The following is a 14,898-nucleotide window of genomic DNA, read 5'->3' on the forward strand; positions in this document are numbered from 1 at the left end:
CTATTGGACATATAACCAGTGGTGAAGCTCTTGAGTCATACAAAAATGCTATGTTTAATGTCTGCAGTACTGTGCTTTCTGAAGCATGAGACAACATTACATTTCCACCAGCAGCCAATGACAATTCCAATTTCTTCACATCTTTGCCAACACTAGTACCATCTTTTATTTTAGCCATCCTAATGAGTATGATGTGGTTTGATTTACAATTCCCTAATAATTAAACATATTAAACACCTTTTTCATGTGCTTATTAGCCACTTGTCTATCTTTTTTAAAGAAATGCTGATTCAAATCCTTGGCACATTTTTGAGCTGGACTATCTTTTCTTTTTATTGTTGAGTTATAAGGTTTTTACATATTCTGGATACAAACAAATTCATCAGTTATTTTTCATACATTGTTAACACATACTGATTTTCTCATGATGGACTTCTATTCACACTCAGGACACTTGGCATAACAATAAATTAAAGGAAATTTAAATTAGATAATAAAATGAAGGACATAATTAAAAGCATTAAAAATAGTAAAATTTCATTATATTTGTAAGGATCATGGGTAGAGTTAGTTATTCTAAAGTTGCTTCATTAATTCTTGACATATTAATAGCAATGAAATAAACAGTAATTGCTATTAAAACCCATTATTTGCAATTTATCATGATTATAAATTACATATCCTAAAGATAATATATCATAGGCAAAGAATGCTAAAGAACGAAATTAAAGAAAAACTTAGAACATGGAAAAATCTGCTTTTGGATAGGCAGAATTAATATTGTCAAAATGACCATACTAACAAAAGTACTATACAGATTTAATGCAATTCCAATCAAAATCCCAATCACATTCCTCCAAAAAAATAGAAAAAGCATCCTAAAATTGCCACAAAAAAAAAAAAAAAGAAAGAAAGAAAGAAAAGAGAGAAGTAGAAAAAGCAGTCATGAAATTCATCTGGAAAAATAAGAGACCCAGAATAGCTAAAGCAATCCCTAGCAAGAAGAGGGAAGCAGGTAGCATCACTATACCAGACCTTACACTATACTACAAAGCTATAGTAACAAAAACAGCATGATATTGGCACCAAAATAGACTGGTAGACCAATGGCACAGAATAGAGGACACAGAGACAATTCCACATAATTACACTTATATTAATATGACAAAGGCACCAAAAACATACATTGGAGAAAAGATAGCCTCTTCAAAAAGTGGTTCTGGGAAAACTGGAAACCCATATGCAACAAAATGAAATTAAGTCCCTATCTCTCACCATGCACAAAACTCAACTCAAAGTGGATCAAGGACCTAGGAATTAAATCAGACACACTGCGCCTAATAGAAAAAAAAGTAGGCCCAAATCGCTATCATGTTGGATTAGGCCCTGACTTCCTTAATAAGACTCCTATAATGCAAGAATTAAAATCCAAGAATCAATAAATGAGATGGAGTCAAACTAAAAAGCTTCTTCTCAACAAAAGAAACAGTAAGTGAGGTGAATAGAGAGCATACGTTTTGGGTGCAAATTTTTACTCACCTCAAAAACTAGATCAAAGTAGCCAGAGGTAGAAGTGTATCTACAAATAAGCCTTTAGAATATCCCAAGGACAATCTTTTGCAATATTAAGATTACAACAAAGAGGGGGAAGGTTTGGAAAAAAGTCAAATTCCTAAAAATTATGTGTGTATGTGTGTATGTGTGGGTATGTGTCTGTGTTTCCATGTGTACCTTATGTACAGATGTTAAAGTCTAAATTTACTTACGGGAAAAGCTACAAAAGTGATTAAAAGGTGACCTTTTAAAAACTTAGATACATTAAAGTAATAATAATCCTCACAAGAAATGGAAATTAACAAGGTCAAATAGTAGCTTTCATCCAGTTAGAGTCCCTCTCTTCCAAAGTCTGCTACCTCAGGAATGCGTGCTGCCAGTCACAAAGAACCAGGACAAAATGTACAGAAAGATCAATGCAAATCTATCATAGCCAGTGGACAAAAAGCTCAAACAATCATCATTTTTGGACCCAGAGTCAATAAATTTGTAAACACTTGTGAAGGACAGTGTGTCATGGTGCTGCTCAGTGGTAACTTAAGGGCAAGCTTCTCTACACAAATATACCACAGAAAAGAAGATTCAGCAATATAAAAGACACTTTTTGCATGAATATTATACACACACACACACACACACACACACACACACAATTTTCTACATTCAAATTTCTACTCAGAGTTGTCAAAACCACATTTCCTCCTTCTGTAGACCTTGGAAGTTGGTTAGGGAGGTCTATGTTTCTCTCTGACCATTAGCCAGGTACTGGAAGCACATCCACTGCCAAGCCTAAAAAGCCATCTCAGAGCACTGGCCCACAATGAGATGAGAAAGGGGTTATCACTGCTTTCAGCAAGCAAGGGAAATGTATCTGATCTCTTCACAGCAACAATTCCCAGAGTTCCTGGACTGCAAATGGAGTTAGAAATCTGTGTTTCTCACTCTATACCCCCATTTTCACTTTTGTTCTTGAGATGCCCTGGTACAGATCCCCTAATCTTTGTAAAGTCTGGCATCTGTGTTCCTGACCTCCCTTTCTTTCCTTTGGAAAGTTCTTTCCTAGACTACCTCTCCATCTTCCCTATTCTCCATTAATTAACCCTTGTAGGAAAGGACAAAGACACACAACAGATGAAAATGTACTGTGGAGGAGAATAAATACAAATACCTTCCCCCAAATCCTCAACTAAACTGCCTGTTAATGCTGAGGGCCATTACCAAGTAGGAATGACGCATCGATTTCCTTGCCAGCGTACCCCATGTTAATTCGCTGTTGACCTTGCATGTGTGTTTGAGAAAGGTGACCCTGCTCAACGACCAGGGTGGATCCAGGATTAGGGTATGTCCTGCAGTTTGAGGAAGTATCCTGCTCCTTGGGTTAAGGGCGTTCCCAGTTTAAGACCTTGGATTTTAGGGAAGTTCGATGTTGAGGATTATTGCTGCTGGAATTAGGGCATTCCTGCTGCCTGAGCTCCCGTTGAGCTCTCGTGAGATTCAGAGAGCATTTTTGGGAAGAAAGCCTCATGGAGTAGGTGAATTGGGTGGCTGCAGAACTGGGATTGCCCCAGAGCGTGTGTGGAGGCCGGTGTGAGTTCGGGAATAAAGATTGCTGTTTGAATCTACAAAGCTGTGTGGTGGCTCGTGATCTTGTGCCCAGCCAAGACTGCGGCATGTTAATTTCTTCATTCAAAAAGCTAATCATAGGCATTCTTTCATAAGACCTAGCGTGCAATTTACTAAAATCAAACCTCTGCAGTGAAACTCTATATAATGTACAACCACAAGAATGGGATTCTAATTAGAATAAGTTATAGTCTATGTATGCATAATATGTCAAAATAAACTCTACTGTCATGTATATTTAAAAAAACAATTAAAAAATATGAAAGTTGGGGCTGGGGATGTGGCTCAAGCGGTAGCGCGCTCGCCTGGCATGCGTGCGGCCCGGGTTCGATCCTCAGCACCACATACCAACAAAGATGTTGTGTCCGCCGAGAACTAAAAAATAAATATTAAAAATTCTCTCTCTCTCTCTCCTCTCTCTCACTCTCTCTTTAAAAAAAAAATTTTTTTTAAAAATATGAAAGTTAAAAAAAAACAGATATCTGGAAGCAAGAAGATAAGCTGATAACAATCATTAGTGGGAGAGTAAGGAATTGTTGATTTGCTCATTTTTGCCAATGAACTCTGACCCATTACTAAAATTAAAGGAGAGAGCAAACTGAGTCAGAAGGGAATAGACTGAAAGGCAGATTCTTTGGGAAAGGGTAAAGAGGACAGGAAAATGCCCCCAATGGCACAATTAGGAAAGAAAGTTTCTTGAAACTACCTTGTGTGGGCAAGAGCTTACTCATAATATATATATATATGTGAAAATTCTCTAATGAATTTTGAGAATTTCAATAAATGAAAGATGAGGTTTACCAGATCCCACATACCAAACTCTGGAGGAAATCCAAGGAGATTTGCTATTTCTTTAGGAGTAAAATATCGCAGTTTAAGCATTGACAACTTTGTTATCTTTTCTTCTTGTGGCAAATTGCCAAGGGATTTGTAGATACTCTCAATCTGTAAGAAAACATCCAAGATAACTGAAAAAGTAGCGTGTTGGAAACATATTTGTTAAGATTTCCAATAGTGAGACAGCTTTAAGAAGATGGACATAAATGGGAAAGAAAGTAGAATGAATCAGACATAACTTTCCTTTGTTCATACATAAATATACAACCAGTGTAACTACACATCATGTATAATCACAAGAATGGGAAGTTAAACTCTATATATGTGTGATATGTCAAAATAAATTCTACTGGCATGTATAACTAAAAATAACAAATTTTGAAAAAGAAAAAAAGAAGGTGGATATATAGTCTGCCCTAATATATGGTAGCAAAATGCATGGGCAAAAAGTGTCTCTGTGTAATAAAGTAGATAATTATCTCAACAATGGCAATCTAAACTGTAAAAAGAAGAAAAGGCTAACATTGATCAGGATACTTTCCAGTATATCTGTCATTTTTGGTATCTTAAAATTAATCATAATATAAATAATCATTGACAATATTACAAAACAGAAATATACTGAAAGATATAAAGGAAACTAGGTCAACCAACAAAGCCAATTTTACAATGCTAATAAGATCATTGAAAATATTTGTTGTTGACCATCAATTTCATCCAATCAAGAAACTTTCTTAAAATGGCAAAATATATTAAATGATTTCTCAAATCCAGACTTCATTTGCATATGATACAATTTTTATCCTGAGTAAATTTTATTAATAGTTAAGAGTTTGAATCAGCATAAAAGAAGATAATATGGACTTAAAATTATTTAAAAATTATAAAACTTACTACTAGGCATATATTCAACCAGAACACCATGAAGAGTTTACAACTAAAGAATTTAAAAAGTATATCGCTAAAACAGATTTTGTTTTCCTTAAAAGGAAGTTTTATAATATGTGCTACAAAAGAGGACTCCAATATTAACATGCCTATGGAAATTTTAGAGCATTCACTAGTGTAGGCTAAATTTCAACTTACTATTTATGGGAAAAAAAAGAAATGCAGAATATAAGAATAACAAAAGTAAGAATAAAAACAAAACCTTCCTTATGCATAAGCACATACACAGCAATAAGACTTATCTTATACCAAAGAAATTATGTGAATATATGTACATAAATGAATAACATATTTATTCCTAGCTGAACATGTAAAGTATTCATTCTCAATTGAACATGTAAAATTGTTTTGACAATCTCAAATTAAGTATCAAATGTAGATTTTTTTTTTAAATGTGTCTGACAACATTATCCAGGCTGGCCTTGATCAAGATTCTCTTTCCTCAGCCTCTCAGGTAGCTGGGATTACAAGCAAGTACTACTAATGCTGAGCATAATAATAATATTTTTTTTTTTAAGTGCTGGGTATTGTGCAGGGCCTTGTGCATGCTAAGCAAGCACTCTACTACTGAGCTATACCACCAGCTGATGTAACATTATTGAAAGTTTTAAAATATTTCAGTTTTAAAACATCCATGGTACCTGCACATCCTCTGCCGTCTGTAACACAGATCCTGTCCCTTCTATGTAGCTTCCATAACTGAAAAAATAACATGAATATTATGTAGTACCCTAATGTATTTGTTAATGCTTAATTTCTTATTTCTTGAATGATGTAATCTACATGTTTCTGAAATATCTGGAATGATATCACATTCATTACAGATGATATAATATGCTTTCAAAAAATTATTAGGTAAAAATCACAAGGTAACTCTATTTAAAATTTTCAAAACCCAAACATGAAACTGTTTTTTGAGTTGCTTAAACACAATTAAATTATGTATTATTGTCATTTTTTAATTCTCGCATCTATAATGTTCACCACTAGCAACTATGAGGTTTATATTAAAAGACAATTCAACACTGGCATCCTGCCACCAAATGTTACATACATGAAAATAGATTGTGGCCATTTTCTTAAAATGCCTGAACCATTTATCTTTTCATAAGCCTATGCCCTGCTTTCTAATACCATATAAATACAGTCCCTCTAAGCCTGGGTTTGCCCTTCATTTAACCCAGTATGTTTTTACAGTCACTTTCATATAAGAATTAGACCATAACCATTAAGCTCTAATACAAAAAGAAAAAAATTACAAAAAATAAAAAGAATGAGAACATCAAGTAAAAAACATAAAAAGTACAAAATTCTTCAGAAATGAAAGGTATTTGTAGTATTCCTTTCTCCAATACCATTATCAAGCTAGCTGTTCAACATATTAACATTATTTTTTTGCAAAGAGAAAAATTTAATGTATAAATTGAAAAAAAAACACACAAAGGAAAAATAATTTTTTGAAATTGTTTTTTCACATATATTGTGCATATAAATTTGTATTTATATATATTATCTATAATAAAAAAGACATTACAGTAAAGTTTCTTTTATACCATCTCAAGAATTTCAAGGTTGCTTTTTATCACAGAATTGATAAGTCTTACTTTATGAGAGTCCTAAACAGAACCTATTGGACTTGGTAATAGACAACAGCTGAGTGAAGTCTTTTAAGGTACTGTAAAGTAATAAACCCTTTCCCCTAGAAGTACAAGGGCAGAGTATGATAAACTTAGAATAAGTTTGCCAGGATTGTACCAGGGGCACAGTGTCTTATACAACATATCTAGTGAGAAGGTAAGAAGAAAATGCTTAAATTGTCAAATCATACAACTACCTATCAAATGAGGCTGAGTGGTAGGGATCTTTGGCAAAAGATTTCTGAAAAGGCCTAATGTTCTTTCTAGGTTTAAAAACATTGATGAAAAATATATTAAACATTCAATAAATAAGCCAAAAGAAGCCCCTTAAATGTTAGCCAATAACTAATGAGTGAAACAAATAATGATATACCCATACCAGGAAAATAAAAAAGACTTTTATGTACTGATGTGAAATAATATCCAATTTATACTGGGCAGTGAAAAAAAGGCATATAATAATGTACTTAAACACATCCTTACAATTAATACTTCAGAAAGATTATACAGTGCATTGATATATTGGTTTGCTTGCAAGAAGGGATACTGAACGGCCAAGAAAAAGAAGTAGAAGGGAATCTTAAGCAATCTTAGTACCTTAAGAGCCAGGGCTATGAATCAGAGGTAGAGCATTGCTCAAAGACCCTGGGTTCAATTCCCAGCACCGCAAAAAACAAAACAAACAAAAAAATTTAATGACTTTCGAATTTTGAAACACGGAAATATACTACTCCCTCAAAAAAAATTTAAATTAAAAATTAATTGAATGTGCTTCAGCTGACTCAATTTTATTTATTTAGATTAAAATATAACTTCTTCTTATACAATGATCACAGAGTGGATATAACTCTTAGAGGTTTGACATGTCATAGAAAGAAAGGTGCTAAAACACTGGAAATTTATGAGCTACAAAAACCATGTTTACACCGTGAGTATTTAAGCTCCTACGAAGGTCATGAAACAAATGGCCTTGTCTCTTCTGAACACTTTTGTGGGTGGTGTACATAATGTTCTGCCAGAAGGAATTTTCACTTGTGTTCTACTGGAACATGAAACAGGCAATTAGGGAAAAAATAATAACAATACAAGTAAAAATGCTATCAGAAACATTTTATAAAATTCTCCTTGTTTTGAGAAGAACTAAAGGAAATAACATCTATAAAAACCTGGTTATTTTGAATATAACATGAGTAAGGTCTCTTTATAACTTACCCTTTGGTAAAGCATGTGGACCTTCTGCAAGTGGGCTTAACAATATCTAATAAAAGAGCATATCGCAGCAATGACTTCAGGGGTAAAATGTACTGACTGATGTCAATATCATCTTCAAGAAAATCTTTTAACATTTGCACAGAGAGATCACTGTCCTGTTGATGTTTTCTTTTAATTTCTTCTACAGTTTCAAGTTTAAAAAGGATGGCATCTTTTCCAGAACATTCCATACTGCTATCAAAGCAAATATTGGGTTCTGTTTCCTTTATTTTAATTTTATTTTCTGCGTCCACTGCACATTTTTGTGGATACTCATATTCAGTTTTGGGAAACTCCATCAGTACCTGGCATTAAGTAAAAAAAATAGAAACTGTCAAAAGTCTTATTAAAAATGAAAGACAAATTAATAATGTTCAGTAAATATTATGTAAACACCTCTTTAATGTTTACAGTGTTGTTATTAGAAAGGAACTGTGGCTATCTTGTGTTTGTACCAGTTATTTCAAGTTATTAATTATATAGCTATAGTGCCATCAGGCTACAGATGATTTGTTTCATAGAATTACTATTTTCTGTATTTATTAACAAAACATTCAACAAAGTAATAGGAAGTATATTAAATATGGGTACAGTAGAATATTTGAAAAAGTTTAGAAAGCAACATTACATTTCAAAAATATATATTTTCCATGTTCTTTATTTGAAAGGAAAAACTGGAACACAATCATAATCTAAAATAAAACTAGTGATTAAAAAAAGTGCTTTTCACCATGAAAAGTTATTTCTACTTGAGTCCCACAATAAAAACCTGTTTCTTCAAAACTCATAACCATGTATAAAGTCCCATTTTATAAAAGAAAAGCCACTCCAGGCATTTTCAAGGATTAAGTCTTTGATAATATACTTTATACATTGCTTTTGGAACTGTCCACTATGGAAAGGGAAATATATTAGTATTATATCTCAAAGAAAAGAAATAACAAAACTGATTCCCTATTAGTAGGACTTGGCATTTTAATACTTAATAGTGATGGTTATAGAGAGCTTAATTGAACCACTGAAACTGTTATCCACCCCATTTTTTAATCAAAGCACATAAAATTGGTTCCATAATTAGAGTCCTATCTACAGCAATTAAGCATTTTATTCTAGCTTGTACTAATTAATACACTATTTAATTATACACTATTTAATTAATACACTAAAAACAGTACTAGTTTTAAAGAAAATGCAATCACTGTGTTAAAATATTCTTAAATAATTTTTAAGACAGTATATTATATTTTATCAAAAGTAACCAATCTTCAGTTGGGGAGAGAAAATGATAAATGCAAATAGTCAATGGTCAGAAGAAAAATTGTGGGGAGAGATGGAGGAACAACAACACCAAGAGTAATTTTTTTCTTTTCACTTTTTTTTCCTCCTAATGAAAAAAGAAATTTGAGTGCTTCATTTTGGTTTTGTTTAGTTTAAACCAATAAAACTGACATTCAGAGAGGACAAAGATATTGGAGATGGACACAGAGTATGGTCTATACGTATATACACATTTCTATAGGACAGATATAAATCCACACAAAGTAGTTCTTGAAAATAAGTTAGCAGACTGGGATATATTTATAACAAATGAACCATAATAACAATACCTGACCAGGAGCTTGAAAAGGTAATGGCTCTGACTGAAGCTTTGCAATAAGGAAATACCTTAGCCTTGAATTTGGAATACCAAGCTGCAATCAAAGCAGAGCAATTAATTACTATACAAAAAGAAATCTGTACTAACTTTAGCACCTAGTAAAACAACTTGTACAGGTATACATCTAGCTTCTGCTAAAGAAAACTATATTACTGATTTTTGGAAAACTTCTTGGTAACAAATTTGAAACCTGTTAAATTCTAGTAAGTTCTAACCCTGAACAGCTATTCTGTATCTTTACTCAAATGAAATAATGAGTCTGATAAGTCATTATTTCTATGAGTAATTTTTATTTTATACTTTCTAAGTAAGAAGAAATATGTTTACACTTATTATTGCACTAATCACAAAAATAAAACCAAATATAGCTATTCTTGGCTATTTATTATATTAATAAAGGAAGATTCATTACTTTAGAAGTTAAAAGGGAAAAAGTAGGAAATAAATTTAGAGATTAGATATACTACCAATCTCTATAGCTTTTTACCTAATTTTTTAAGTGGGTTTTCTTTTCATTTCTGGACAAAGAACTATATAATACAGTAAAGATTATGAAAAACAAAACCAAAAAATGACAAACAACAGTGATACCTGCAAAATCAAAATTTGTCAAATAGCTTATCTTACAACCAGTTACCTTAATTTCTTAACCATGAATGTTTGTGGCTGAATGCTATGTCATAAAAAGTATAATTGGAAAATTATCATATGGTTCATTTCCTTTTCTATTTTGGATTACTTTCAGGCATTATCTAGATAACACACCTAATTTGTAAATGCCACATTTATATATTTCCAAAATGTGCTATCCTTTATTTTTCAAAAGAATAATACATTGCTTCAGTGATAGAACATTTACCTAGCATGTACAAGGTCCTGGGTTCAATTCCCAGTGCAGGAAAAATAAAATAAAAATATATTCTTTATGAGCTCCAACACATAGCTATATGTATGTACTACAGTCTTTAGAAAGTAAGATCCCTGTCTGATATAATTTCAGAATTTGCATAAAATATTATAAAAAATAAAGCTATTCTGTTTATTGAATAAAATTTACATTGGGGTAAAAAGCCTTTCAATTATAGTTTATATAATGGATTATAATTGTTGTACCTACAGAGGTTGGAGATAACAGAAATTCTTGGTACTGAAAGCCACAATTTTCTATTGTTTGTATCAACATGTCTCTGAAAAGAGAAAAGAAAGAGTAGAATTTTCACACTTTTCTTGCAAGTGGAGTTCTTATATAAAATAGTGTATAGAAAGCTTCATTGTAAGTGAAAATTGTAACTGCACTCAAGCTGCTTAGAAAGATAATTATCTTAATTTCAGTTCCAGTATTTGAAAATTTATATTTTAATAAAAAGACACAGATAATTCTCTTATAAGTAAATAAAGATGCCAGATAATGTATCTAAATTGATGAAAAGTTTGTATTGTTAATCTACTGATGATGGATTTTCCATGGGTACTAAAACTATATCTTCCTGGTAGCAGATCAGATGAGAACACTCGTATGATGGACAGTAGGTGAATCAAGGACTCGGACGGATGACTTCTGCCCAACTGGACTACCATCTGACAAAATCCTGATGCAAGGCTTTTTCTTATGTCTAACTGTAGAGCAGGAAATGCCCATCAATAGGACCAGTTCTTGCTAAAAAACACTTCTGTTTCAAAAGCAACAGTCACCAATATAAGTGACTAATATTGAGAAAAATCATTCCCATGAAAATCAATGCTCATTCTGGAAAAATTTAAACATATCAAAATGGGGGACAATCAGTAGAACAAAACTTTGTAAATCTCCAGCACAGCCCTCCAGAAAATCCTCTGCAGTACTTTTTATATTATTAGTCACAAGCAATACTAATAAATATTTAGTACATATAAAATGTCAGATTGTATGTGTTTATTTTTGAGTTCTTTATTGCACAATAGTTTCTACTATAAAATACACCAAGATATAAAAAAGACAAATACATTTTTTACCTGGTAGAAGACATTTCAAAACCTTTAACATTTTCTAAAAGAATATACTTTGGTAATTTTTGTAATCTAAAAAAAAAAAAAAGAAAAACAAATGGAATATTAAATATTTAACTACTAAGACGTAAAAAGTGAAGAAAATCATTATTTGTGGGAACTATAAGGTTAAATCATTTTCTGAACTTTTAATAAAAATGTATATGATGGAAACAACTCAATTTTTTTTGTTTTTCTCCATAAACACGGCATGCTTGATAAAGTTTACACTTTAAATGTTAATTTACACTGAAGCTCATCTCAAAATATGGGTTTGTGCAAAGCCTTTGCATTACACAATTCAAAGGACTGCCACTCACATGGCATGAGAATATCTAGGGTTAACACAAATTTCTAGGCCATGGGCAACAGTATTCACAACAAAAGCATCATTTGCATTACCATTATGAACAGAGGCAATAGAATTAACTAGTAAGTTGTAACTCCCTGTCACACACTGTCATGGCAAGTGTGAAATCATAAAACATTTGCAGTTATTCTATTAGTCATGGCATAAGACAATAAACGGTATGCATAGAATCTAGAGGGAGTATGTATAAACTACTAATTTCTATGAAATGAAACCCACATTCTTCCAGACCCATAGTCTTCAATATAAGATAAATTTGGAAAGGTAGCAGAATACAACAGTCACTAATATGGCAGTATGTAAAAATGTGGATGTGTAACCGATGTGACTCTGCAATCTGTATTTGGGGTAAAAATGCGAGTTCATAACCCACTTGATTCTAATGTTTGAAATATGATATGTCAAGAGCTTTGTAATGTTGTGAACAACCAATAAAAAATAAATAAATAAAAAATAAAATTAAAAAAAAAAGATAAATTTGGACAAGAATGTAAGTTTTTACCTTGGGAGAATATCTAGAATGTATAAGAAGCTTTTTGTCCTTGGATCAGTCATATCACCCTGTAAGCCAATTCTAAAGGAATAAAGAAAACAAAAAAAAATTATAAAGAATTTTATATAAAGATATCAAATCACTTCTAAAAAGTCAAAATTGAGAATTAAAGCTGGTCCTCTCACAGATAAAAAATGATCATTTCTGTTGCTATCATAAACAAAATGCATTTACTTATTTACTCATTTAATTTAATTAAAAAGAAAAAAGCCTTACATATCTAATAAACAAACCAAAAATTTATTTTTACAAAGCAATATGTCAAAGTAATTCACACAAAGCAAAGAATAATAATAAGTCAATGAGTAATAAAACCAATTATTCTCTTAAAATCACTTTGTTTAGGAAAAATACACATATACAATTGCTGGTGACATCTTGCTTAGTTCCAAAAGAGACAATAAGAATTCAGATAAGTTGTTTGGGTAGGTTGGTAACTTGGAGTTGATGGCACAGTGATAATCATCATTTAAGCAGATTAAAAAATAAGATGACTAGACAATCTTGTCCAATGTAAATACAGACTTAAGCTGAAGACTATTCTATAAGCATGGTTAAACAAACTAGGGTCAGGATGGGTTATATCAACAGGTAGTATCTGGGCTAATAATTACACTTCATAAAATTTAGAATACGATCAAGGGTCAAGTAGAAAGGAAGACTTGGATTGGGCCTGCATAACAGGAATAGAGGATCAGGGTTTAAAACCTTGCTACTTATTAGCCTCATAGGATTAAATAAGTTACTTGACATCACTTAGTTTGTTCATTCCTGAGAGGAGGGCCAAAACCATCAGTGGATTGAAGATTTGCAAAGGGATTAGAGTGGATTTGAATAGATTTCTCAGAAATCTTTGTTTCTTCACATTCTGTCCCTTTCCTCTGTGTTCCAACTGATAACTATAGAATCAGTTACTGCTGCCCTCGGCAGCCAGAGCTGAGCTAATGCAGTCATGGTATATGGGGTAGCAGGAAAGATACTGGGGGCCCACTGCAGTAATTCATGAATGCTTCACTGTGCTGGGGCTGCATTCTGTTCTGTATATCCTACCTAATTCATATATACCTAGAACCACCTTTATGTGGAATATCTTCTGCCTTCTCAGGTAAACTCCTCATTGTCTTTCAGATACAGCTTAGACATCACCTCTGTTAAATGTCTAGTACACAAAAATGTTTCCTAGTACACAATGAGCCATTTTATGCTCTAGACTTGCTCTCTCAGGGCTTCCAATATTTTTTTTAGTATATGATTTACATCACATTATAAGATGATTATTTGTCAGTAATTTACATTAAACTATAAGCTCCCTAAGGACAGGAACTCCAGCATCAAAAACAATGTATGGCATTTAGGTGCACAATAAATCCTTGGGGAATTAGTTTCCTAGTGAGCTATTAAAATATACCCTAAGAATATTCATTTGAGTCCAAATATTTACTAGATGTTCCTCCACTTAAAAGTAAACATATTAAAACTGGAATGTGCAAAATGATTAATAAATCCTGACTCTGATATTCACTAATGTTGTTGTAGGAAAGTTACTTAACCTTTCTATGGCTCAGTTTCTCAGTTATAAAATATAACAATAATGCCTATCCCATAAGCCTATTAAATTATATGCTCTATGTAATATTATTATACATTAATAGTGATTATTACTATTTAAAATGACTTAAATTACTATTATTAAAAATATTTAAGCAAAGATAAATTAGTCAAGGTTTCATTTGGTGGTAGAGCACTTGCCTAACATATGCAAAACCCTGAATTCAATCCTCAGCATGCAAAAAAGGGGGGGAAATATTTCATTTATAGTATAATTTCTTGAAACACATAATCAAATAAATATTATTTAATTCCTTAATGAAATTATAATGTAGCTGTGAAAAATTCATAATATTAAATGCAGATATCAATTTTAAGACATGTAAAATACACAAATGCATGTTAGACTAGCTTTTGAATTTTATAGTTAAGTAATTATGACTTGACTGTATATTATGATAATTCACTTTCATTAACCAGTATTAGAAAGATATTCTGAATGCTCAATAGTTTAAACAAATTAAGATTGTTTGGGCCATGTTATGGTTTGGATATAAGGTATTCCCCAAAAGCTCCTGTGTTAGTGCAGGGATATTCAGAGGTAAAATGATTATGAGAACTGTCACCTAATCAATCCAACCTATTTTGAGTGGATTAACTGGGTTTCAACCGTAGGCAAATGGGTTGGCTGGAGGAGGTGTGTGACTGGGGCTATGTCTTGGAAGGATACGTTTTCCTTGCAGCCTCTTCCCCTTTCTCTGCTTCCTGGCCACTATGTTCTGAGCTGCCACATTCTTCTGCCATGATGCTCTGTCTTACATCCGGCCCAAAGCGATGAGCTGGCCAACCATGAACTGAACCTCTGAAACTATAAGCCCCAAATAAACTTCTCCTA

The 14,898-nt window shown here is 32.3% G+C and overlaps 1 protein-coding gene across 3 annotated transcripts in view; it reads right to left on the reverse strand.

Annotated features, from left to right (window-relative positions):
* The window catches only part of TRDMT1 (tRNA aspartic acid methyltransferase 1), a 44,143-nt gene that overhangs the window by 3,878 nt on the left and 25,367 nt on the right, over window positions 1-14,898 (reverse strand). For all 3 annotated transcript variants that reach the window (XM_081298027.1, XM_081298025.1, XM_081298026.1), the window contains 7 exons: window positions 12,405-12,476; window positions 11,500-11,565; window positions 10,625-10,694; window positions 9,458-9,541; window positions 7,812-8,155; window positions 5,604-5,661; window positions 3,993-4,122 (listed from right to left, as the gene is read on the reverse strand). In XM_081298027.1, the coding sequence (XP_081154153.1) occupies window positions 3,993-4,122; window positions 5,604-5,661; window positions 7,812-8,155; window positions 9,458-9,541; window positions 10,625-10,694; window positions 11,500-11,565; window positions 12,405-12,476 (824 nt within the window). The remainder of the gene's footprint in view (window positions 1-3,992; window positions 4,123-5,603; window positions 5,662-7,811; window positions 8,156-9,457; window positions 9,542-10,624; window positions 10,695-11,499; window positions 11,566-12,404; window positions 12,477-14,898) is intronic.

This window comes from Spermophilus citellus, assembly GCF_964194105.1.
Source record: "Spermophilus citellus genome assembly, chromosome: 6".
Lineage (NCBI taxonomy): Eukaryota > Metazoa > Chordata > Mammalia > Rodentia > Sciuridae > Spermophilus > Spermophilus citellus.